General features: G+C 41.8%; 1 protein-coding gene across 1 annotated transcript in view; it reads left to right on the top strand.

The window, feature by feature from the left end:
- LOC135218795 (translation initiation factor IF-2, mitochondrial-like) overlaps window positions 1–25,652 on the top strand; it is a 290,814-nt gene that overhangs the window by 238,745 nt on the left and 26,417 nt on the right. The window contains exon 13 of the mRNA XM_064255245.1: window positions 10,147–10,772. Coding sequence (XP_064111315.1) covers window positions 10,147–10,772 — 626 coding nt within the window. The remainder of the gene's footprint in view (window positions 1–10,146; window positions 10,773–25,652) is intronic.

Genomic DNA, 25,652 nt, shown 5'->3' with positions numbered 1-25,652 from the left:
CCACCCATACCACCAAAACTGTTACCACTGTGGTTCTCAATATCCTGTTCATCATCACCAACATCACCGCTGTTATTCCTCGTATCATCAGTGTGGGTTCTGGTATCACCACTCCCCATATCCTTGGTATCATTACCAAAAGCACCCCTATTTTCAGTATTCCCCATATCCTCAGTTCCACTTGCGTCCTCACTAGAGATAAAAACACCTGGTATTCCAACCGTTATACCACTAACACCTGCATGGACAGATATCCTGTTTTCTACATGCAGGATGACCTAGTAAAAGTCTGTTGCCCAATGCAACACCTTTTATAACCAAAAATGGTTCTATTAACACTCTATCACCATGAGTAAACAATATTCTAACAAAACCCAGGGTGTTTAATCTATAGGCTTGCACATCATACACCGTCTCCGTTGAGGGTTTCAAAGGGTAATGGGAGAACATGGACTGATACAGACCATGCTCCATTAAATTCACAGAAGCTTCTGTATCAATAAAAATTGGGATATCCATATCCTCCACTGTTCGATATATCAGCTTGGGCTCTGGGGCGTCCCCCACAAGACCACAATGGCACGTACAAATCATCTGTACCCTTTTTGTTGATCGGCTTTCCAAAAATTTCACCGGTCCCTCTGCCCTTTTGAGTGACATGCATGGGAAGTTCTCATATTATAACTCCCGAATTTCTGAGGTGTAGGTCTCGCATCCCTGAGACGGACAAGCCTGCCAACAGTGATCTGCACTTTTACACATTCTACAATATTTGACTCTACATACTTTCTTTGTGTGCCCTGGTTTGTTACAATTGTAGCAACGCAACTGCTGTTGCCTTTGATCGATCGATCCTCTATTATATTTCTTGGATCAGTCCCATTAAAAAATGACTAACCACTGTGAGACATTTGGACATATGTTTCTGAATTTTGGCACAAATTAGTTCCTCGTCTGATGTAGGTTCAATCTTTTCATCAAAACTATCTACAATGGTGTCTGGAATGTCGTGTAGAAGCATTGCGAAATGCAGCAATTTATGTAAATTGTCGAGTGAGACATTATTCCATTTACCAATGTGGAATTTCTCGAATTCTGTATAAATTCTCCCGTTGTTGTCCCTTCTCTAATTTTGTACAGCCCCCTTAAATCTCTTACCATATCTCCGTGTTCTTTCAAGCCATAAGCCGTCCTTAAAAATGCTTATAATTTGGTCCATGACCAACATTTTGTGTACTGAAAACTACGACACCTAAATAACAAATCCCCTTTATCGAAATCTAACAGGGCTTTTGCCTCTGTGAACGCCTCTGTATCATCCTTAATTCCCTTGGCGTTTAAGTAGTTATTTATTCCCTCAATAAAAATTTGCACTGGTTGGGACAAAGCCCCATCAACAATGCCTCGAAAATGGCTGACTCTAGCATTTATGTTAGATATCTTATGCACCAACGTTTGCTTGTACCTGCTTCGGCCAATTTGCCTTCTTTATGGGAACTCTTATCTAAGGATTCGCCCTGACCTCAATAAATTTGATATATTTATGCCCTCACAAACCACCAACACAAAAGTAATAATATATCATTCACCAATAAAAGAAAAAACAAAAATGCACCAATTCCCAATAAACTGTTATCAAGGTTGATCAGCTGATTGAATGTGTGCCATTATGCCCACAGAAAATGGGAGGAACCGGGTGAAAGAAAAGAGAACGTACCCTGTCCCCCTGCTGAATCAAGAATTTGCTAGCCAAGTGACATTTTCACACTTGCCTCTCTCTCTCTCTCATGTAAAAAACAAAACTTATTGCACAACTTTTTCTAATGCATTGCAATTACAACAAACCCCTAATGTCCGTTGAATTGCGAGGGACATCAAAATGAAATACACTTGTGAGCAAATTAACACCATAAAGAAAAAAAACAAAAATATAATTATACACTCATGTCTTCATAGATATGAAGTTATTTGCACTCGTCTTAGCGCATAGTACCTGGTTACACTTGCAACCGCATGTAATTAATTCCCGTTATCATATATTCACTTCCCCCCAGAAACACAGGAACACATCTTACATTTAAAAAGCATTTATCATCACTGCCAAATACCCAGCAGTAGCTACCAAGCTGAAATTCCTGACTATCGGATAAATCCCCCTCAAATCAGCAAAAGAGTCAGTTCCCCAATACATACTTATAACCCCTTTTTCCCAAAATATGCCTAACCTATCTAATTCTAGTCTCTTCAGAAACGTAACCTATAGGCTTGATGTCCCTTTACCACCTGCCACCACTTCTTATGAGGTCAAAATGACTCATTTAAACAAAGGAAAAAAAACTCCTAAACTAGTAATGTGACCTACCTTTCATGCTTCCCTGTAAGAGTCGCCGTCTGAAACTGGCTGACAATCAAATATCAAATCTAGGCATATTCAAACTCCCACTATTACAAAAATATAAGTTTTATTTCCCAAAATAGCTTACATGAAAATGGAATAATGGGTTAAGAATAACTAAAAAAAGGAAACTTTAAACTATCATATCCTCAAAATCATATTTCATTAATTATCCCCTTTTATCTCTTTCTGTCCAAATATTCATAGTTTATAAAGTCAAAACCCTCAACAGAAAACCCATTTAATATATGGTGACTTTGAATCCATCTGAAAATGAGAATATAATTATCAGACAAACATTAAAGTTCATCAATAAAATGTGTGTCACATCGCACTTCCCTTTCTCTAGAACTGAAGTAATTGTCATATTCACTTTTACCTTTTCCAAAGGACCTCCAACGCCTCTTCTACACCGAAATCACCACTGTCCACTTTGACAGTTGGCCGTCTAAACATCATATGTCATTTTCTGTGACACGCATTACGAACGCACATCCACTAACACGACAAGTTTCCTGTTTGTTTTTCATCTCAGCATCTCTGAGGAATCCAGCATTTTGAATCTGTCTCTAACTGGCAAGAGCAAAAGTTATCAACCCCCACTATTTAACATATATATTTCTACCAGTGCCTTTAAGATTAGTGTGTGTATATATATATATATATATATATATATTATATATATATATATAATATATATATATATATATATATATATATATTAAAGGAAAAAGCAAATGTGTCAGTGAATTGTAAAACTTCAGCTTTCTTCGCTTAGAGACAAGAGAGGGCCTAGCGACAAGCCTTCCTCGAAGGCTTGCTGAAATGAAAGAACTGAATTAATGATCATGCAATAGGAGGTCGGAGAAGCTCGCGGTTGCTATGTGATTTTCAAGGTGTGTCCGGATATGTGCATGTGTTTGTGCGTGTAATGATGGGTCCAACTGCCCAACATTAGAGAGAAAGGTGACACTCTCCTGAGATAAGCGATAAGGATGGTTTGGAGGACTCAGGGTCAAGAAAGCCCATCAAAAAGGTATGGTACATTCAAAAGGACTTAGGAAAAGTTGCCTTTGAAAAGAAAGAAGTATAATGTGTGTACTTTTTTTTAATACTCAATTATGTGTTGGGGAATATAATGGATATGTCTCTTTGTTTCAGATGGGTTCATGGCATTATACAAGAGAATGGGATTCTCTAAAAGATTTGACTATTTAAATATAGAACCTATGAATTTGAAAGTTTTGGGAGCGATTCCTTAGTCTAATTCAGGTGAATAGAATGACAATTTACAGTCTTTTTGTGGGCCAGACTTAGTTCTTAATGTAACGTCACTTAACCACTTTGTTCCATATCATGTTCAGCTAGTTTGGGGAATAAAAAGTATATTTTTGTATTTACGAGAACTCATTAGCCTAGCTATATCCTAGCTTGATATAATTTGCAGAGAGATAGTCAGCAACTAAAGGTAAGAGAGTTGTCACTTGTTTTATTTTTGATTAACCAATGCCGAATGGCCAAATATGCTCAGCAATATATGTATATCTATATATATATATATATATATATATATATATATATATATATATATATATATATATATAGATACAGGCAGTCCCCGGGTTACGACGGGGGTTCCGTTCTTGAGACGTCGTAAGCCGAAAATCGTCGTAAGCCGGAACGACGCTTGGAAATATGTCTTAAACTAATAAAAAGTTATAAAAACCTTACTTGTAATCCTTTGGTTACACTACATGTGTTTCCTGTAGTTTTATGTACAACCTGAGTTATTTTCATAAAAGAATGCTGGTTCTTGAAGGTAAAAACTATTGTAATCCTCTGGTGACACTACATTCTTGAAGTTTTTATGTACAACCTGGAGTGATTTTGCAAAATCTTGAGGGCTACAAGAACAGCTGATTACTATTACGTATCATATAGACTAATTAAAGTAAATGTATCTTAAATAGGCTTATATATTAGTATCAACAAAACATTTCTGCCATGAGTCAGAGGCCGTTTAATGAAACGAACACTTCTCTGTCCTATCTGTTCAGAAAATAAACGATACGTCAATCCCCGAGACCATTGTTGCCAAAGCGTCTCTCTCTCTCTCTCTCTCTCTCTCTCTCTCTCTCTCTCTCTCTCTCTCTCTCTCTCTCTCTCTCTCTGATCAAATTACATTGGAAACTTGACATACGATTGCCCTAATATACGAATGTTTTGAGATATAACAGAAAAAATTTGCGAAAATACAAGCTTTGATATACAACGAAATATTTGAGATACGATTTGCGATGAGTGTTAGTTGTATAGGCGACCGATAAATGGCGTTCAGTCTGTTTGTTTGTTTGTGCTGCATGTTAACACGTCGTTGTTTAGTTCGTTGTATTTGCGCCTATTTTTCGTGTTATTTTGTCTATTTTATTATTAACCATGGGTCTCAAAGCTAAAGACAAAGCAGGTGATAAGAAAAAACCCAAGAAAATGATTTCGATGGAAGCAAAACATGAAATTATAGCAAAGCATGAACGTGGCGTTCGTATCGTCGATTTGGCAAACGAGTATGGTCGAAATCCTTCTACAATATCCACGATCATCAAGCAGAAGGAAGCTATAAAAACCCCCGAGACCATTGTTGCCAAAGCATCTCTCTCTCTCTCTCTCTCATCTCTCTCTCTCTCTTCTCTCTCTCTCTCTCTCTCTCTCTCTCTCTCTCTCTGATCAAATTACGTACTGGATAATGTCTCTCTTTGGATACTTCGATTTTGCCAAATATTGAGGGCTACAAGAACAGTTGATTACTATTTACGTATCATATAGACTAATTAAAGTAAACGTATCTTTAAATAGGCTTATATTATTAGTATCAACAAAACATTTACTGGCATGAGTCAGAGGCCGTTTAACGAAACGAACACTTCTCTGTCCTTAACTCGGAGCGTCGGAAGACGCCTCTCTCTCTCTCTCTCTCTCTCTCTCTCTCTCTCTCTCTCTCTCTCTCTCTCGATCAAATTACTGGATAATGTCTCTCTTTGGATACTTGGAATTGCGTGTAATCTAACCAGAAACTCGTTTTGTTATTATTACTGGAAACAAGCAATGATTTTTTCATTATTTGCGCTTTTGGACTGTTATATGTAAACTAGTATGTATTCATTCGCTCGGAAACTAGTTCCGCATATGAGGCGTCACTAAAAAACATAACGAAAATACAACATAAAAAGTGTCGAAAATCATCATAATCTCAAACCGTTTAACGAAACGAACACTTCTCTGTCCTTAACTCGGAGCGTCGGAAGACGCCTCTCTCTCTCTCTCTCTCTCTCTCTCTCTCTCTCTGATCAAATTACTGGATAATGTCTCTCTTTGGATACTTTGGAATTTGCGTTGTAATCTAAACCAGAAACTTCGTTTTGTTATTATTACTGGAAACAAGCAATGATTTTGATTTTTTCATTATTTGCGCTTTTGGACTGTTATATGTAAACTAGTATGTATTCATTCGCTCGGAACTAGTTCCGCATATGAGGCGTCACTAAAAAACATAGAAAAATACAACATAAAAAGTGTCGAAAATCATCATAATCTCAAACCAGTTTTAACGAAACGAACACTTCTCTGTCCTTAACTCGGAGCGTCGGAAGACGCCTCTCTCTCTCTCTCTCTCTCTCTCTCTCTCTCTCTCTCTCTCTCTCTTTCTCTCTCTCTCTCTCTGATCAAATACTGGATAATGTCTCTCTTTGGATACTTGGAATTTGCGTTGTAATCTAAGACAGAAACTTCGTTTTGTTATATTACTGGAAACAAGCAATGATTTTTTCATTATTTGCGCTTTTGGACTGTTATATGTAAACTAGTATGTATTCATTCGCTCAGAAACTAGTTCCGCATATGAGGCGTCACTAAAAACATAGAAACAAAAAATACAACATAAAAAGTGTCGAAAATCATCATAATCTCAAAATTTTTGTTGTAATCTAACCAGAAACTTATTTTTATTAATATACTGTGCTAAACTATAAAGGATTTTTATCATAGTATGCGTTTTTTAAAAGCGTCGTTAACTCGGAGCGTCGGAAGCGTCAGCGTCGTAACCTCGGAACAAGCGTCGTAACCCAGGACGGAGTTTTTCCATTGAATATTTAAGAAAAAGCGTCGTAACCTCGGAACGTCGTAAGCCGGAACCGTCGTAACCCGGGGACCGCCTGTATATATATATATATATATACATATTAGCTAATGTACTCAGATGAAAAGGAGCATGCCATCCATGATGACAACCCCCACAGGATGGATTATGCAATCTCTTTCATAAGAAGTAATCACTTGGAGGATATTGCAATTGTATTCATCTTGCAAAGAACAGTTATAGGAAAGATATTTTATTGTTAAAGTTTGACGAATGGTTCAGAAGGATAAAATACATACAATAAGAAATGGAGTTGTAATAATAGTATTTCTGGGCTCAACCTGTGCCGCTTCGTGAAATGCTCCTTATAGCATCATTTCTAAGGTATAAAACTGCTATATATACCAGAGAAAAAAGTTGCATGGAATGCCGGGCATATGCCTAGCTCGCTCACCCATATAGGGTGTCGGTATAGTAACTGGGGCGTGAAAAACCACTCTCAGAGGTCTCTTACCAATTAGTTATCTCCTCTCCAACATCCCCCGTTACTACGAGGTGCCGTTCTACATCCCACTACTGCCCGCCACCCCTCTACCACCCATGCGTACCTAAACATTCCTTTCAATAGCATCGTACGAAGTACTACTGTTTTTTCGTTTGTTGATTTTTTGTGCTTGATTTTCATAATGTCGGACCTCCTAGAAGCTTCCATCTACTAAGTTGAGTACTACTATTGATTGTGCTATGCACTGAAGTTGCGTTCTCTTTATCATAGGTATTTCCTACGAGAATATGATCTTGATCAAGGATCGTAGATATCCGACCCAGTCGGCCATTTTGATGTCGCTACTTCACGGAGCTTTGTTACATGTTGATTGACCATTAGTTCCTCATACTAATGGCAATCATTTTTTGTCCTAGACATATGGAAATAAATGCACTTTTATATTTTTGTATAATTTTTATACGATGTTTACGTGGTTTTAGATATTTAGTGATTGGCATACACTGGGCTACGGTCCGAGCATTACATGTTCGAGTCATATCCATACTTTAGGGAGTTTCCCTTGGTTTGACAACTTTTGAGCGTAATTTATCTTTGCATCTTAAATCGGCAACCACCCGATTTCGTAGAGATATTATTAAGAGTGATATAGCCTACCTGACCATATCGGTATCTCACCCGATGTTGGAGACCTAGGCTATTCTCGCTCGGCTTAATTTTTTTTTTTGTCTAGCTTAATATTATGTTGTATTCGTTGTGTGCCATTATTACCTAATTATCTATTATTCACTTTAATTTTGGTCATTTAGTTTTGTAAGCTACATATCTCGTGGTTCAATTGGATCTTTATCATCGGTAGGTTGGTTGCCCACCTGACCGGTCATATGGTAACCACTGTTATCGCGGACGAAACCAGTTCGCTCTGCCGCTCCCGCCTAGTAACCCCTTCGGGGAGATACCTTTTATCACACGATTCAGGTTACTTTTAGGCTTTAGTTATAGTCTATATCGGGAGCGACGGAATATGTAGCGATATGGTCATACATGAGTTAGGACAGTGACGCTTTTCTAGCTGGTTTCGATTGGCTTCCGAACGCACCGGATAGAGCAACTTATGCGTACACTCAGTCTCCCCTTTCGGGTTTCCGCTGCATTATTTTGATTCCGTTACAACCGGAATAGTTCTACACACTAATATTTTGTGTATTGATCAGATTCAGGTATCTCACCCTGTTTCGATATCGTAGATTACACACAAATAGAATTTTGTCGGTCGATCCCGGAAAGAGGCGTACAGACGTAGCCTACAAAATCTTATATTCTATTGTTTACCATGCACGAAATTTCGGAGCAGGCGGACAGAATACGTAACCGATATCCGCCGCTCAACACCTTTGGTACAGTATACGTCTACCTTGGTAGCGATACAATCATTGGAGAATATTTTTCCTTAAGTGGATTTAGTTTCCCGGAGCAGGCGGATAAATACGAAGTTAGATCCGCCATAATTTTCAACAGAATAAAAAGATTCATAGACTAAATGACCGAGCTGTATATGTTAAGATTTAGTATACAGAAGTCTATTTTTACTATATATGTTATAATTTAAGATTACGATAAATAATCCGGGGCTTCCGGTAGTTTATATATACAAATTGAATACTTATGTACAATTTACCTTACAGGTGGTGCGTTGTCAGATGACAGCTTGCGCAGCTGTCCTTCAGCAAAGGTGCGGACATGAGGTTTGCAGGTCCCATGCACCCTGCGCCGTACAGGTCGATGACCTCATCGTCTGGCATCCGGATGCGTGTGAGATCTGTTATGGGCTTTTTGCCGATATAACCTCGGACTCGGTGAGTACGCACTTAGATATTTCATTACTAATTATGAGATATGATGTTTAAGAAGTGAACAAATTATTCTCTTTAGTTTTATTTGAAAGTGATAATCCTAATTAGTACTTATTTTTCAGACCCCACAGGCTGTCAAGAACACATCTCTTTCGACCCTCAAGATCTGGGTTGGCGGATTTGGCCGTAACGTTAAGGCTAAGAAACCTTATATCCTATCAGAGGAGTTATGCACCCTCCTCTACCCAAATGCCAAGATGTCAGCGGCAGTTCCCAAGGAAGTGGCTGCACCCATTATTGCCAAGATAAGGGAAGACACGCAGTCCTTGCCTGAAGATCTTGAGGGACTAGGGAAGAAGTGTTAGAAGACGTGGCGGCCATCAGCCTTGACATAGAACCAATGGTTCTGGATGCCAGCGATCAAGGTAGGGAGGTAAAGTGGGGCAAAGTAGTGTGCGGTCTAAGATTCCTGTTCTTAGCCCTGCACCATCTTTAACATCTTCTCATGCTTCTTTTCAAGGGTTTACTGCAAAGACCCTGGTTGGGGACAAACACCGGCTCAGTCATACCAAAAGTCAAACACTTGAGGAAGGCCTTATCTAAGCCAAGTAAAACCATCTAGGTTACCGAGACTTACCAAGTCATTAAATGCATCTAAGTCTTCGGAGATTCGGTAGCAGCTACTCCCCTACATACGGGTCGAGATCAAGGAGCTCCAAATCTAAGGCTTCAGAATCTTCCTTTGATCCGGTTGCCTTCTCTAATCTTTTAATGGAGAAGATGGGAAGTATGGTCCAATCTCAGATTGGAACCATCTCGGATCGGTTGCAGTCTATGGACACTTTTGCTCAGAGACTGCAAAACCAGGAGAACATGTTAGAAAATCTCCTGAGAACCGGGACTGCCACAACAACAACAGTTTGTGTTGCCAGACGCTTCCAAAACTTCCGGCTTTCGTAAAGAGCAATCCGTGGCGATTGGCTTTACATGCACCATTCGTGGATGGCATGTTAACCATAGAAGGATGTGGAACTCGGCCGGTAGAGGACTTTGAATTCTACCCGCCGGGATTGCAGTTTCCCTTCCCAGGATATGCTCGACTGACAGAGGAAGCGCTAGTAAGACTAGATAAGATTCCTAAGGAGACGATGATCTATCCTAAGGAACAGGCTCAGTCCGCATGGGTCCGGACATTGAACGAATGGGAGTGTGTGAACACAATGTTGTCCCCCCATAAGAGTTCTTACACAATGTTTTGTAGTAGAAGGTCAAACACCGACACCTTGTACTACAAAAGTAGTTGATCTGGCTCTTCAGGCGGCTATGGAGGACAAGCCCATGCCACAACTAAGAGAGACGGAGTTGACTTCTCTACTTTTTCCAGGAGATCCAGAATGCTGGGTGACGCCCCCAGCAACTTTCACCACAGGGAAACTGAACATTGACTGTGCCTCTACACAGTTCAGCGACAAACTTCCGAGACTCCCAGAATCCTTGGTCAGAATCGAGTATGAGGCACGTACTCGGTTAAGTAGATCAATCAACTCCGCTACAATGGCAGAAATGGCTTCGCTGGTATACCAAGACGAGTCATTGTTCAAGATCCTTACCAAGTCTCTCCTCCTCACACTTCAAAGTGATGCCTATGACTTTGCTGTAGCACGCCGTAATTGCAGAAAGCATGTGCTTTCAGAAGCTACAATAAGGCATGAGCCAAATAAACTGATTAAAGCCTCAATTTGGGGCCCAGACTTATTCCCGGAAGACATTGTTAACAGTGTCTTAGGTGAGGCTGCTAGGGTCAATCAAAGTCTCAAAGTTCGTTGGGGCCTGATGCCAAAACGGAAATATGAAACAATCAGGAAATCAGACAAGAGGCAGGAAGAGGTTTAGGAACTTCCAATCATACCAGACTCCACAACCCCAAGCTGTCGTTCAGACGACGATTCCTGTACCTCAAGGGACTCAGCCGTCTACGTCTAAATCCCAACCCCAACAACAACAATACGTTTGGATGACTCAGCCTCCTCAACATCAAGCTCCTTCTCCGGCTTTTAACCCCTCCTTTGAGACACAAGGAGTGTTCCATGGGTACAATAGGTACGCCAGAGGTAGTAGAGCCAGAGGTAACTTTCATAATAGAGGTGGAAGGACTTCAACAAGAGGCAGAGGATACAGGAGTAGATGAGGAAACAGAACCCTCTTCAAACCATTGAGACATCTCAGTAGGGGGAAGACTATACAAATTTCGGAGCCGGTGGAGGTTCAGCAAGTGGGCTTCCAGCATAGTATCCAAGGGTCTGGGGTGGAGTTGGATAAAAGGGCCCCCTCCACTAACCAGTTTTCATCAAGCTCCATCGGCAGAACTAGACCTATACACCAAAGATCTTTTGCAAAAGAATGCAATAAAAGAAGTAAGATCTTTGAAATTTCAAGGACGCTTGTTCAGCGTGCCAAAGAAAGACTCAGAACAAAGAAGGGTGATTCAGATTGTCACATCTGAATACTTACATTCGATGCGACAAGTTCCATATGTTGACTATCTCGCAGGTGCGGACCTTACTTCCCCGTGGGGCCGTCACCACCTCATAGATCTTACAGACGCTTACTATCATGTTCCGATAGCCAGGCATTTTCGTCCCTTTCTAGGATTCAAACTAGGCAGAAGGCATACTCATTCAAAGTGATGCCATTCGGACTCAGTATAGCGCCCAGGATATTTACGAAGCTGGCAGAGCCACAGTAGTCCAAGAGCTGAGAACTCAAGGAATACAGTTAGTGGCCTATCTAGACGATTGGCTTATATGGGCCAGCAATGTAGAGGATTGCGTAAAGGCGACAAAACAAAGTCATAAATTTTTGGAACACTTAGGTTTTCAAAATAAACCTCAAGAAGTCCCGTCTTACTCCAGCAGCATGTTTCCAATGGTTAGGACTGCAATGGAACCTAATCACACACAGACTATCTCTTCCCTCAACAAAAAGGAAAGAAATAGCAAAGAAAACAAAAAATTTTCTCAAGGACAAATTAACGTCCAGGAGAAGACAAGAAAGAATTCTAGGCTCACTTCAGTTTGCATCAGTAACAGACACATTACTAAAGGCAAAACTGAAAGATATAATCGGGTATGGCGATCCAAGGTGAACAAGAGGAAACGAGACAAAATATCTCTAATCCCACAAATACTAAAGAAAAGATTGCTCCCTTGGACCAAGGCCAAGAATCTGGTCAAAATCGATTCCCCTACGATTCCACCACCAGCGTTTGGTATACACACAGACGCCTCTCTAAGCGGTTGGGGAGGTTACTCCCAATACGAAAAAGTCCAAGGTTTGTGGTCAGTAACATTGCGTCAACTCCACATCAACATATTGGAAGCCATGGCAGTATTCTTAACTCTGAGAAACTAGCCCCGGCAAAGAAGCAACACATCAGATTAATTCTGGACAACGAAGTAATCGTCCATTGCTTAAACAGAGGGGGATCCAAATCAGTCACATAAATCATGTGATGATAGCAATCTTTACGATTGGCAACAAGAAACCATGGCACCTGTCAGCTGCTACCACCTGGCAGGAGTGAGAAATGTGGTAGCAGACGCACTTTCAAGGACAACTCCGCTGGAGTCGGAATGGTCATTGGACAAAGATTCATTCAATTTGGATTTGTCAACAGATTCCGAACCTTCAGGGGTGGAACCTATTCGCCACGGAATCCAACAAACTAAACTAAAAATGTTATGTTGCTCCCAACCTGGACCCTCTGGCCTATGCCACGGACGCCATGTCCATAGATTGGAACACTTGGCAAAGAATTTATCTGTTCCCCTCCGATAAACATGTTAATGAAGTACTAGACAAACTCAGGACTTTCAAAGGTCAGATAGCTCTGGTAGCCCCAATTGGCCCAAGAGCAATTGGTTTCCTCTGATGGTAGAACTAGGACTCCTCCCTCGGCGGATCCCAGATCCCAAGTTGACACAGGTAGTACAAACTCGCAGTGTGTTAGCTTCCTCAGAATTCGGTAGTGCCCTAACTTTATGGACTTTATGAAATTTGCAGCACAAAGAGATGCTAACATTGATCCTCTAAATACCTTGTTTCTAGAGTCAGATAAAGAGACTCAACCCTTCGTCAATATGATTCAGCTGTAAGAAAACTGGCAAAGTTTCTTAAGAGATTCTAAGGTTAGAGCAATGACTCGGAACCTAGCAGTACCTTTTTTAGGACCGTTGAAACGGGATTAGCAGCTAATACAATTACAACAATTAAATCTGCCTTGAAGAAGATATTTCAGATTGGGTTTAATATTAATCTTACAGATTCATATTTTTCATCAATTCCAAAAGCTTGCGCCAGACTAAAACCAGTAACCCGCTCCCACACAGTTTCCTGGTTTTTAAATGATGTTCTTAAACTGGGCCTCTGAAACCAATAATGATTCATGTTCATACATAACACTGTTTAGAAAAACTTTATTTTTTGGTAAGTTTAGCATCTGGAGCCAGAATATCTGAGCTTTCAGCATTATCTAGAGAACCGAATCATATTGTTTTTCTCGCATCTGGGGAAGTACAAATCTTTCCAGACAAGAGATTTTTAGCAAAGAATGAGGATCCACAGAACCGAGGTCTCGTGGAGGATTGTCCCACTTCCACAGGATCCATCCTTATGTCCAGTTAACACTTTGAAAGCTTATCTGAACAGAACTTCTAATAAGTCTTCAGGCCTTTCATTTATTAGAGAAAATGGAGGAAACATTTCCTTAAAAGGGATTAGACAGCAGATTCTTTATTTTATCAAACAAGCTAATCCAGAATCAATTCCACATGCTCATGATATTCGAGCAGTAGCCACGTCAGTTAATTATTTTCACCATATGAATTTTGAAGATTTAAAAAAAAGTATACAGGTGGAAATCACATTAGTATTTAAACGCCATTACTTAAAATCCTTGGAAGCCCTAAAATTTGCAACAGTGGCAGCAGGAAATGTAGTTCCTCCTGATGTATCAGAACCTGTTAAGAAGTTAATTCATTAGTATTCCTTACCTTTCTTTCTCCCCTACCTGCCTCATTTACTGTCCCTGCCTTAGCCTTGTTACTCACCTGTAATTAAATTAGATTTGGTACTCACCTGTATTGTAATTAACCTGTTCTGGTACTCAACATTTAGTTTATTGGATGTAAATTGTATAGTATTAAGATATATTGTGATATCTTTTGATGGTTTTCAAGAAATTCTTGGACCCCTCCTTTTGAGTACCAGTATAGTATGTATATTTGTCTTGTATAAAGGTTACTAGTAGACACCTTTATTTTCTTTTGGAAATGTTTTTCCTGAATAAGTTTTTGATAACTGATTACTTTTATGTCAGTTTGTATTAGATTATATATTGATACAGTATTAAAGTTCCTTCTTTATGTATCCTAGTTTTTATTCTATTCCTTTTCAGGTAACTAATTACAAGCTATTGGACCAATTCTCTGTTACTATTTCACGGAGCGGCACAGGTTGAGCCCAGAAAAGGGATTTTGACAGAGGAAAAATCTATTTCTGGGCGAGAGACCTGTGCCGCCTAGTGAACCCACCCCCTTGTTTTTCCTCACCCTAGACTGGTCCAAGCTTGGGATGCTATGAGGAATGTTTAGGTACGCATGGGTGGTAGAGGGGTGGCGGGCAGTAGTGGGATGTAGAACGGCACCTCGTAGTAACGGGGGATGTTGGGAGAGAGATAACTAATTGGTAAGAGACCTCTGAGAGTGGTTTTTCACGCCCCAGTTACTATACCGACACCCTATATGGGTGAGCGAGCTAGGCATATCCCGGCATTCCATGCAACTTTTTTCTCTGGTATATATAGCAGTTTTATACCTTAGAAATGATGCTATAAGGAGCATTTCACTGGGCGGCACAGGTCTCTCGCCCGAATAGATTTTTCCTCTGTCAAAATCCCTTATTTAACATGATATGACATAAGATACATGATGAAATACAACTGTTTCCAGTTTTGAAGTGCCTTGTGATACACTTCATGTTCGTTCTGCCATTAGGTGTGCAAATAAATAGATTATTGGGATTGCCAACTCTCAAACACCCTATATAGCATATTCGACCATGTGAAAACACTGGCTCATTCAGGTTTAGGCCTACAACATCCAATGACTGACCTTGAGCCTTGTTATTGCTCATTGCAAAGCTCAGCTTTAAGGGAAATTGAAGGCACTTGAACTCAAAAGGTGCGTCAGATGGGATAACAGGAATTCGGGGTATGAACACATCCTCCCTACTTGCTTTGCCAGTTAATATTGTAGCTTCCAAGATTCTTGGCATCATCTTTTTATGACAAGAGGAGTTCCATTGCAAAGCTTTGGTGGCTCCAAGTTCTCAAAGCATTACTGGTCTGCCAATCTTGAGTTTTAAGTGGTGAGGTGGAAGTCCAGAAGACAGAAAGTGTTAAACTATTCAAGAACTCCTCAAGACAGTTCACAACTTCATCTGAATCGAGAACAATGTCAATGGCCTTGTAACTGCATTCCTCACTAGGTAGCTGCTTCAGCAGTTGCAGATTTGCGTTGTCAACAGCGTTGTTCTTCAGCACCCAGATGGCATGCATTCTCAGCCAATTACGATTTTTAAATTTGTTGCCCAAATCAGGAGACACCCTAGACGTGAGCTCTTGAATAACATTTATTGAATTACCAAATGGCACAGTGACCAGACCATCCTGTCCACCAACCAGTGCCATTGCCAACATCCAATAACTTATTAGAAAAGACTCCTGCTCCCTCATCGCCACTTAGTTGGACTCCCATGTTGGTTTGGAGTCTTAACATCTGCCTGAAATATCCTGCAAGCAGGACCCTGTCAAGAGCCTAGAATGCCCCCTTGTGGTTCATGATTGCTTCATCCCAAATGAGCAACTTGCAATCGCCAAGTATTTTGCCCTTAAAAGAGCGCCTGGCTGATGTTGCAGGTTGCCATTTATTTCTTCGACAGGTTCAAAGGGAGTTTGAATGAAGAATGTGTAGTTCTTCTACTAGTTAATAGAGTTGCAGCTATTCTGCTTGAAGCAACTGCTAGTGCAATGTATTTCACTTGTTGTATTTTAGCCAAAATATGACTGATGACAAAAGTCTTGCCTGTCCCACTGGGTGCATCTACGAAGTACAGTCCTCCTGTTGCATTCTCAATGCTTGAGACTATTGCATTATAAGCATGCCTTTGGTTCTCTACCAGTTGGTGAATTAAGACTGTACTAAGATAAATCATGCTTGTATTTATAACAGCGCTAAAATTACATGGAACATATGTATTTTTCTAATTAGTGTAGAACCTTGGATACTTGTCAGCGTCAAATAATCGAGGGGGGATAAGTGGAAAAGTTATCAAATAAGTATGTGATTTATTGCAACAGCCTATGAATAATTATGAGCAACTTTGCTAAAAAAAATTATGGGAATTCTAACTTTGGTTGTATTATCTTTTTCTACAGCCTATAATAATTGTGTAATGGGCGAGAATATCACTATATTAAAAAATAAGTAATTGTTAAAATAAACTTCCCAAAATTTGTTAAGTGGTGTCACTTCTCTCTACGATAAATAGGACTGTCATAATTACAAAGAGAAATGTGCTATAAGTGGCTTTACATACACACAGCAAGGTGGCGTTTATATATATATATATATATATATATATATATATATATATATATGTATATAGTTGCTTGGTTGAAAAAAAATTTCATTTGTTTCTTGCTTTGTGAAAAAATACTAGTTGGTGCTGGGGGGGGCGACATGAGGCTTGGAGTATGTGGGGGAAAGGAGACATCACAGAATAAGCCAAAATCTAATAAAACGGAGAAGGATGTTTATTTTGTACTGAGGAATGTAGATTTATATATATATATATATATATAGTATATATATATACTATATATATATATAATATATATATATATATATGATATATATATATTATATATATATATATATATATATATATATATATATATATATATATATAGATATATATATATATATATATATATATATATATATATATATGTACAGTGGTACCTCGAGATATGAAAGGCTCAACTTACGAAAAACTCAAGATATGAAAGCCAATACGAAAAATTTAACGGCTCTACATACGAAAAGTTTTCAAGATACAAAAGGTTTCTGTAAAGTCCGAGATTCGCCCGAACCACCGATAACAATTTTGAAACTCACACGCCGCCAACTTAGTAGACTCGCCACCATCCTCCTGCTCTCCCACTGGTTCCTGATGCTAGTCGCGGCCATGAGATCCTTCTCTCCTATTGGCTAGCATCCCTCCCATCATGCATCTATGTACGTGGTGGCGTGCCTTGGCCACTCGGTACCAGCATCGTTATCGTACGCACGAAGTATTCGTTCGATCTAACGATTTCGTTTAGTAACGTAAATTCGCTAGTGTTTTCGTTGCAGTATACGTTAATTTATCGTGTTGTGCGAAAACTTGATCTACTTATATGTAAATTACGTACAAGATAACGTAGTCATGGGTCCCAAGAAAGTTGAAATTCACGGAAATGAAGCAAATGCTCTCCTTTGGAGACAAAGATGGTAGATTAATCAAGAAGTATGAAGCTGGTATGAGATTGAGTGTGATCGCCAAGGAATACAGCTGAAATCCGTCGACAATAGGCACCATCCTTGAACAGAAGGATGTCATCAAAGCAGCTACACCTTCCAAGGGCATCACTATTTTGTCCAGCAAGAGGACCCATGTGCACGACGAGATGGAACGGCTGCTTCTTGTCTGGATAAAAGACAAAGAAATCGCTGGCGATACGATAACGGAGACGGTAATCTCCCACAAGGTCAACGCTATTTTCGGCGATTTGATTGCGCAGGCGGAAGACGACGGAGGGGAAGGGACATCAACGCAAACCCCAGGATTCAAGGCTTCGCATGGCTGGTTTGAGAAATTTCGTAAACGGACTGGCATCCATTCGGTGGTGCAGCATGGGGAGGCTGCCAGCTCGGAAACGAAAGTGGCCGAAGCATTTAAAAAGACGTTCGATGAGATGATGACCAAGGAAGGCTACAGTTCTCAGCAAGTCTTCAACTGTGATGAGACTGGCCTTTTTTGGAAAAAAATGCCTCGTCGGACGTACATCACGGAGGAAGAGAAGAAGCTACCCAGGCATAAGCCTATGAAAGACAGGCTTACGCTTGCACTTTGTTCAAACGCCCAGTGGGGATTGCAAGGTGAAACCCTTACTGGTGTATCATTCCGAGACTCCTCGAGCCTTCAAGGCCAACAAAGTGTGAAGGAGAAGAAGCTTCCAGTGATGTGGAGGGCTAATGCAAGCCTGGGTAACGAGGCTTTTGTTCACCGAGTGGGTAAAATCTGTGTTTCGGCCCGACAGTGAAGAAATTTTGGAAGAAGAGCGATCCCCTGAAATGTCTGCTGGTGTTGGACAATGCCCCTCCCCACCCTCCTGGCCTCGAGGAAGATATCCTAGCGGAGTATTCCTTCGTTAAGATTCTTTTCCTTCCGCCCAACACCACCCCTCTCCTCCAGCCCATGGACCAGCAAGTGATATCGAACTTTAAGAAGCTGTACACGAAACATCTTTTCAAGAGATGTTTCGACATTACCGATACCACAAACCTCACCTTGCGTGAATTTTGGAAGGAGCATTTCGACATGATCATTTGCATCCGACTCATCAACCAAGCTTGGCAGGAGGTTTTCGAGGCGAACCTTGAATTCCTTGTGGAGGAAACTCTGGCCTGATGCCGTATCCGCCTGAGACTTCGAGGAATTCGACGTGGTCGAAGCTGGTGCTGCAGATTCAGAAACAGTTGACGATCCCGAAACTGTTTCCCAACCATATCTTGACGAGATCGTTGCACTCGGCAAGTCCATGGGGCTGGTTGTCGATGAGGACGACATCACGACCTTCTCGAGGAGCACCAAGAGGAGCTTAACAACGGATGAACCTGAAGGAGTTGGAGGCCATGCAATATAACATCGTTCAAGAGGAGTTCTCTAGCAGCGGCGAGGAAGAGGAGGAGGACCCTATGGCAATGGCAGAAATTAAGGATGTTCTAGCCGCTTTTCATAAAGTGCAATCGTTTATAGAAAAAAAGACACCCCGAAAAGGCTCACAAAGGTCTTATGCTTGCGGAGTTCGATGACGTTTGCCTGAGTCGTTTCAGGAACATTGTGAAAAGTAGGCAGAAGCAATCTTCCTTGGATCGTTATTTTTTAAAGAGGCCTTTAGCATTAGCAGGAGTAAGCAAAAAGGAAGAACCAATTGATAAAAAACAGAAAGTTGTAATCAAAAAAAGAAGAACCAAGTGATAAAAAATACCAAATTTGTAACTAATTTGTATTTTTCATAACTAACAAACCTGAGGTCTTAACATTAGGATATATAAACAAACAAGGAGGCCTAGTTTCTCGGCAGTTACATGTGATGACAGTTCAACTTCATCAGTGGGCTGTAGAGAACCTGGTAGACATCAGGGCCAGGTATATTCCGGGAAAAAGAAACATAGTGGCCGACAAGTTGAGCCGCAGGGATCAGATTCTGGGAACGGAGTGGTCCCTGCACCAACAGGTAGTGGACAGGATGCTCATGTTGTGGGAAGGACCAATCTTAGACCTATTCGCAACCAAGTACAACAAAAAGTTGGAAGTGTATTGTTCGGTAGTCCCAGACGCAGAGGCAGTAGCAGAAGATGCGCTACAACACCCTTGGGACAATCTGGACGTGTACGCATTTCCTCCATTTTGTCTAATCCGTCAGGTTCTGAACAGGGTAATGCGATCTCAGAACCTCAAGATGACCCTGGTAGCACCGTTATGGCTGAAGTCAGAGTGGTTTCCAGACCTACTGGAACTCCTAATAGATGTGCCGAGAGAGTTACCCCCATGGAGCAACCTACTGTGTCAGCCGCACATGGAGAGGTACCACCAGTCGGTGAAGTCCCTATCGCTTCACGGGTGGAGACTGTCAAGTATCTCCTCCGAGCGAGAGGGTTTACGCAGAAAGCAGCAACTCAGATGGCAGGAAATATCAGAAAATCATCTGCGACCAGTATACCAAGGAAAGTGGTCAGCATACTGGTGATTGGTCGTAGAGGGAACTTGTCTCCACTCGGTACCACTATTCAGCAGTTAGCAGACTTTTTGATATATCTCAGAACAGAAAAGCATATGTCTGTATCTGCAGTGAAGGGGTACAGGGTGGCTCTAGCCTCAGTCTTACGAATGAAAGGAGTGGACATTTCGTCTTCATGGGAGTTGGCCATGCTGATGAGGAGCTTTGAACAGTCATGTCCAACAAAGGAGCTAAAAGCCCCAGATTGGGATCTGACCATGGTACTGTGAAGTCTGACAAAACCCCCCTACGAACCACTAAGGCAGTCCACGGATAGGAGCCTGACCCTGAAGACAGTCTTCTTATTGGCCCTGTGGCTTCAACCGAAAAAGGGTGGGGGAGCTACATGGCCTGTCATATCTCATAAAGCACGACGGGGGGAGGTTTTGGAGGAAATGGTTACGAGAGGTTGGAAGTTTTTTTTTCCAATTGGTAATTTTAGTTTGTCCCAGAATTCGTGGCCAAGACCCAAAACCCAACAATAGTAGACAGCAGATTCGACTCCTTTACCATACCTTCCATGGCAGACTTTGTAGACAATGACAAAGATGAGATGCTTCTGTGCCCCGTCAGGGCACTAAGGGAGTACTTAAGAAGAACAAGGCACCTTAGGCCGGGGTGCCAGAGGTTGTTTGTAAGTACAGGACGGAACAAGAAGGAAGTGTCCAGGAATACAATATCGTTTTGGCTAAGGGAGACGATCAGAGATGCTTATATGGCAGAAGGCAGAGGGTCAGATAGCCAGGTGGGAGCAAGAGCTCATGACATCAGGGGCTTGAGTGCTTCTCTGGCATTTAAGAAGAACATGTCTGTGGATAGAATTCTGAAAGCTGGTGTGTGGAAACGCCAAACAACTTTCACCTCTTTTTATTTGAAAGACGTTGCCCATAGATCCTTGGACACTTTTTCCTTGGGTCCAGTGGTGGCGGCCCAACAAGTGATATAGCTCATCCGTGGCCCCTGGCGGGTCAGTTTGCGTCTAGTCTAAGATGAAGGTATGAAAGTAGAATAAATGGGATGACTGGTCTTTTTTTCTTTACTACTTTCTTTCTACTCCTTTAAACTACGGGCAATATGAAGGAGAGTAACCGTCATGTGCTGGAACGGACTAGATGCAGGTGAGGTGTCAGCCATACTGTGAAGCTATCTTAGGTTATGATATACTTTCAGTAGCAACACACCCTCTAGATAATAGGAAGAGACGGGTGAAGGTGGATCCAGTTGCAAGGGACAAGAGTAAACCATGGAATGGTATCAACCACCCAGTGAGGGAAACCAATAGATTCGCTTATATCTTTGGTTCTAGGTTCATTGTCCATTCTCTTAGAATTTTCCCTATATATTCGGAAATGGATAAGGTGGCAAACTCCCAGTCAGTTGTAGAGACTTACCTCCCTCCAATAAGTAAGTCTATCCTAATGTCAAGACCGAAGGTTTGTTCCGTATATGAACAAATACCAAATTTGTGTAACTAATTTGTATTTTTCATAACTAACAAACTGAGGTCTTAACAGGTAAAGGCCCACCTCGAACCACCCCTCTAGCAGTCTAAACTGGGTTAGAAATATAACTGGTGGGGTCACAGGTAGCCGTGGCATTCTGGGTAGTATACATGCCCCGTAACCTGGGATAGATGCCAATAGTCCCTGGATCTCACAAGTGTAATTTAATCTACCGGTTTCCAGCTTGGCGTTAAACACTGCTTTTAACCAGCACGTTGATATGGAGTTCTCTGTCCTTGCAACTCCATTTTGCTGACACCATCAACTCCTCCATGTGGGCTCTCCCCAGCCTTCTAGTGACGCATCCAAGAACAGCAAGAGGTCTGGAGAGGATTGTTGAAGGGGGACACCCACTGTCAGATTGTCGTCGTTCACCCACCACAGCAAGTCTTTCCTCACTTCTGCTGACAAGGGAATTTGCTCGTACGGGCGATCTATATTGGTGACCAAAACTCCTTCCATCCTCCATTGTAGGGACCGAAGGTGTAGCCATCCTTGTGGTACTAGCTTCTCCAGGGAGGTTAGGATTCCCAGCACCACCTGCCCACTGTCTTGCTGGTGTGTTTTTGTTTTCCCGAAAGGCATTCACCACTTGTTTGCATTTCTCTATTCTTTGGTCTGTCGGAATACTTTGGCTTCTGTTGTGTCTTATAACCATTCCCAGATTCCAAACGTTGACTTGGATCCAACTGCGACTTCTCCTGATTTATCACAATACCTAGGCTGTGACAAAGCTGCAGGAGGGTCGCCCTGTCCTGAGTAATTTCTTCCTGGACTTTGCTATCACCAGCCAATCATCCAGATACCTTATTAGCCTGATCCCCTGAGCATGCGCCCACGTCGACACGAGAGTGAACACTCTTGTAAAAACTTGAGGAGACGTTGTCAATCCGAAGCACAGGACCTTGAATTCAAAAGCTTTCCCTGCAAGACTGAAGCGGAGAAATTTCCTTGAAGACTGATGGACTGGTATCTGAAAGTATGCGTCCTTTAGGTCGACTGTCAGTATAAAGTCCCCGATCCTGACTGCTTCGTAGAACCGTTTTGGAGTTTCCATCTTGAACTGGTTTTCCTTATAAAACAGATTCAGAGTTGACAGGTCTATTACTGTTCCTCCACTCCCCGTTGGCTTTGGGGTACCAGGAAAATCCTGCTGTAGAAGCCTTTCGACGGACTGCATACTTGTTCCACAGCTCCTTTTTCCATCATCTTCTTCACTTCGTCCTGCAGAATAATGGCCTTCTGAGATTCGTGGGCATAAGCGACGTGGGGTAATGGCTGATCTGTCAGGGGCGGGGTTACCTCGAACGGGATCAAATACCCAATCCTGAGAACATCCACCACCCACTGCTCTGCCCCTAGTTCCTGCCACACCTTCCAGTGATTTGCATCCTTGGAAGTAACAAGAAAAAGTAGTGGATGAATCATTGTTCATTAGATTACTACAGTCAGGTTCCAAGGCGATTGCGTACCTGACAAACGTAAGTGCCAATGTTTGGGCAAATATCCTGCTAATGAGGAGAGATGCAGCGTTGGCTAGACTACAAGGAAAGTGGTCAGCATACTGTGATTGGTGTCGTAAAGGGAACTTGTCTCCACTCGGTACCACTATTCAGCAGTTAGCAGACTTTCTGATATATCTCAGAACAGAAAAGCATATGTCTGTATCTGCAGTGAAGGGGTACAGGGCGGCTCTAGCCTCAGTCTTACGAATGAAAGGAGTGGACATTTCGTCTGTAAAAAAAAAAAAAAAAAAAAAAAAAAAAAAAAAAAAAAAAGGAGGATTTTGACGTAAGGAAAAATCTATTTCTGGGCGATTGGCTCGTGTCGCCAGCGAAATATCCTTTAATCTATTATTTCTAGGGTAAATGTACTAACACATACCAGAGAATAAATAAAATAAAGAAAAAAGGTCAGTATAACTGACTCGCTCACCCTCTAGGAGGGTGTCGGGTATGAACACTAGGCGAGTGAGACCACTACCACGACGCCAAACTCTATTCTTCGAGTTCCAACTCCGTATGGAGATGAGACCATCTTGGAAGGGGGCGTATGATGCTACTCTCCAAGGATTGTTCATGGAGAAAGAGCGGGCAGCGAGTCATGCGGGGGAAGCTGAGATCCGCTAGTGTTGGAGGTTGAGGGAGAGGCAAGAGGGGCTTCTCTTAGACCGGCTATAATAGTGTCCTGAGAAGTATCCTGTCCGACAGGCGGGATATCATATGTTCCATACTCGTCTTAAGGGAGCCCACTAGGTCGCCCACCGTGTTGCAACAGGCCAGCATTGGTGTCCAAAGCCGGAGCTGCTGCGGAGGTGGAGGGGGAGACTCTGAATAGGCACCAAAGGTAGTGGAACTGGTGATACTGCCGGGGTGCGGGATTTTCCTCTTAGGTTTACTCTTTGAGGACTTTGAGCCGGAGCTAGACCCTTTAGACCTGTCTGGGCCGGGATTACGAACCGGAGACTTGCGCGAGGAGAAGCGAGGACGTCTTCTTCGAAGACGATGACGTCTTAGTCCAAGGTCATATGTTTGGACTTGATCTTAGGTCTAACCGAAGCCTCTGGAGGAGTATATAAACTCATCAACCCGTAAAGCCTTGGAAGGATGGAGAGGTTGCAGGGGTAGAAGAAAAACAGTCACTCCCAAGGGAGACCCTTGGGTACCTGCATTACTTACCTCGGCAACAGGTCGTCTATACCTACCATAGGTTCAACATTTATATCCAGGGTTGCGACATCCGTGGAGATATCCTGGTCTTGTTCTGTTAAGGAGGCCGCCAGTTGTTGTTGGATAAAGGCAATAGAGGGGTCCGCCTCTACCGGGTCGACGTACCCAGTCGCCTTGCCTCGGGAAAGATTAACAGAGCTAATCGCTTCTCCAGTATGTAGGGCTGACCCTTGGCGGCGTTCTTGCCAAAACCTCCGACCCAGGCCCGCAGGGTAGCCAATGCCGTATCTCTTACTGCCGGAGCCTGTAAGAGAGGGTATATTTTAGATTTAAGAATCACTTAAAACTAAAACTTAGAATATAACTTAAACTAGATGCCTTAAGTTAAAGTAAATAACGTAAACTTAAGTACTAAAAGAACGAGGAGCAGCATGCGGAGAAGGAATACTTACGCCTTCCAAAAGCGGCTCACCAGATCGTAACATATGGTACACGTCTCATGGTACCAGACCTGGATGTCCCCGTGCGGAGTCGCGCATGGAGCATGGGACCGGCAAACTTCGTGTCCACAGGGTCCTGAAGTGTAGCGGAACATCCCGGATGCTCACAGTTGGTGGCTGTAAGTGGGAAGACACATGAGTATCTTAAAGGGGGAACACTTACAGACAAGGACAAAGAAACTCCGTTACATGCGGAGCTCGGAAAAAATTTGGGCATAACCCCTCCTGCATTGCCTGAATAGGCTAAATAATCCCGGAGAGATCCGGTAAAAGAAAGGGAGGGGTAGGGATGGTTTAAGAAACTTAAGATAAACTTAAAGATAACTTAAACCTACATGCAATGTCATGCAATGAACCGGACTAGGTCCAGTGAAGCGGAGTGTAGTAACTCAGCAATACGTACGGTTAGTAAAGACCTACTGTATGCTCCGTCCAACTACGGTGGACTATACCCTTCCGCTGGATACCAGGGCTCCGATAGGGAGGAGCTCTAGTAAGGAGGGAAGGGCGAGATGACATACAGACTCGAGCTAGCCCGGAGCGGCAAGGAAGTAACGGAGGGGGGGAAGGCCAGGGCAGTAAAAAAAAAAAAAAAAAAAAAAAAAAAAAAAAAAAAAAAAAAGTTAAAAATTAAAATTTTTTTTTTTTTCTAAATTTTATTTTAGCCTTTTGTAAAGTTAAGTGTTACAGTTTTGTTAATGTGTTTCGTAAATTTTAGTTTAGTTTTCCTTACATTTTTTATGTGTTTCGTAAAGTTAAGTGTACGTACGTATATGCCGTTTGTCCTCTCTTCCTCTGCCGCCACTTTCGGAGATAGCCTCACTCGAAAGGTAAGCTTCCACATTTTACGTACAGTATTTCTTGTATACCATGTACATTAATACACTTTATTTATAGGTAATTTGCATACATTATCAAGTTATGTATTGAAT

This window comes from Macrobrachium nipponense, chromosome 1, assembly GCF_015104395.2.
Source record: "Macrobrachium nipponense isolate FS-2020 chromosome 1, ASM1510439v2, whole genome shotgun sequence".
Taxonomy (NCBI): domain Eukaryota; kingdom Metazoa; phylum Arthropoda; class Malacostraca; order Decapoda; family Palaemonidae; genus Macrobrachium; species Macrobrachium nipponense.
This window is presented reverse-complemented; position numbering and strand designations above follow the sequence as displayed.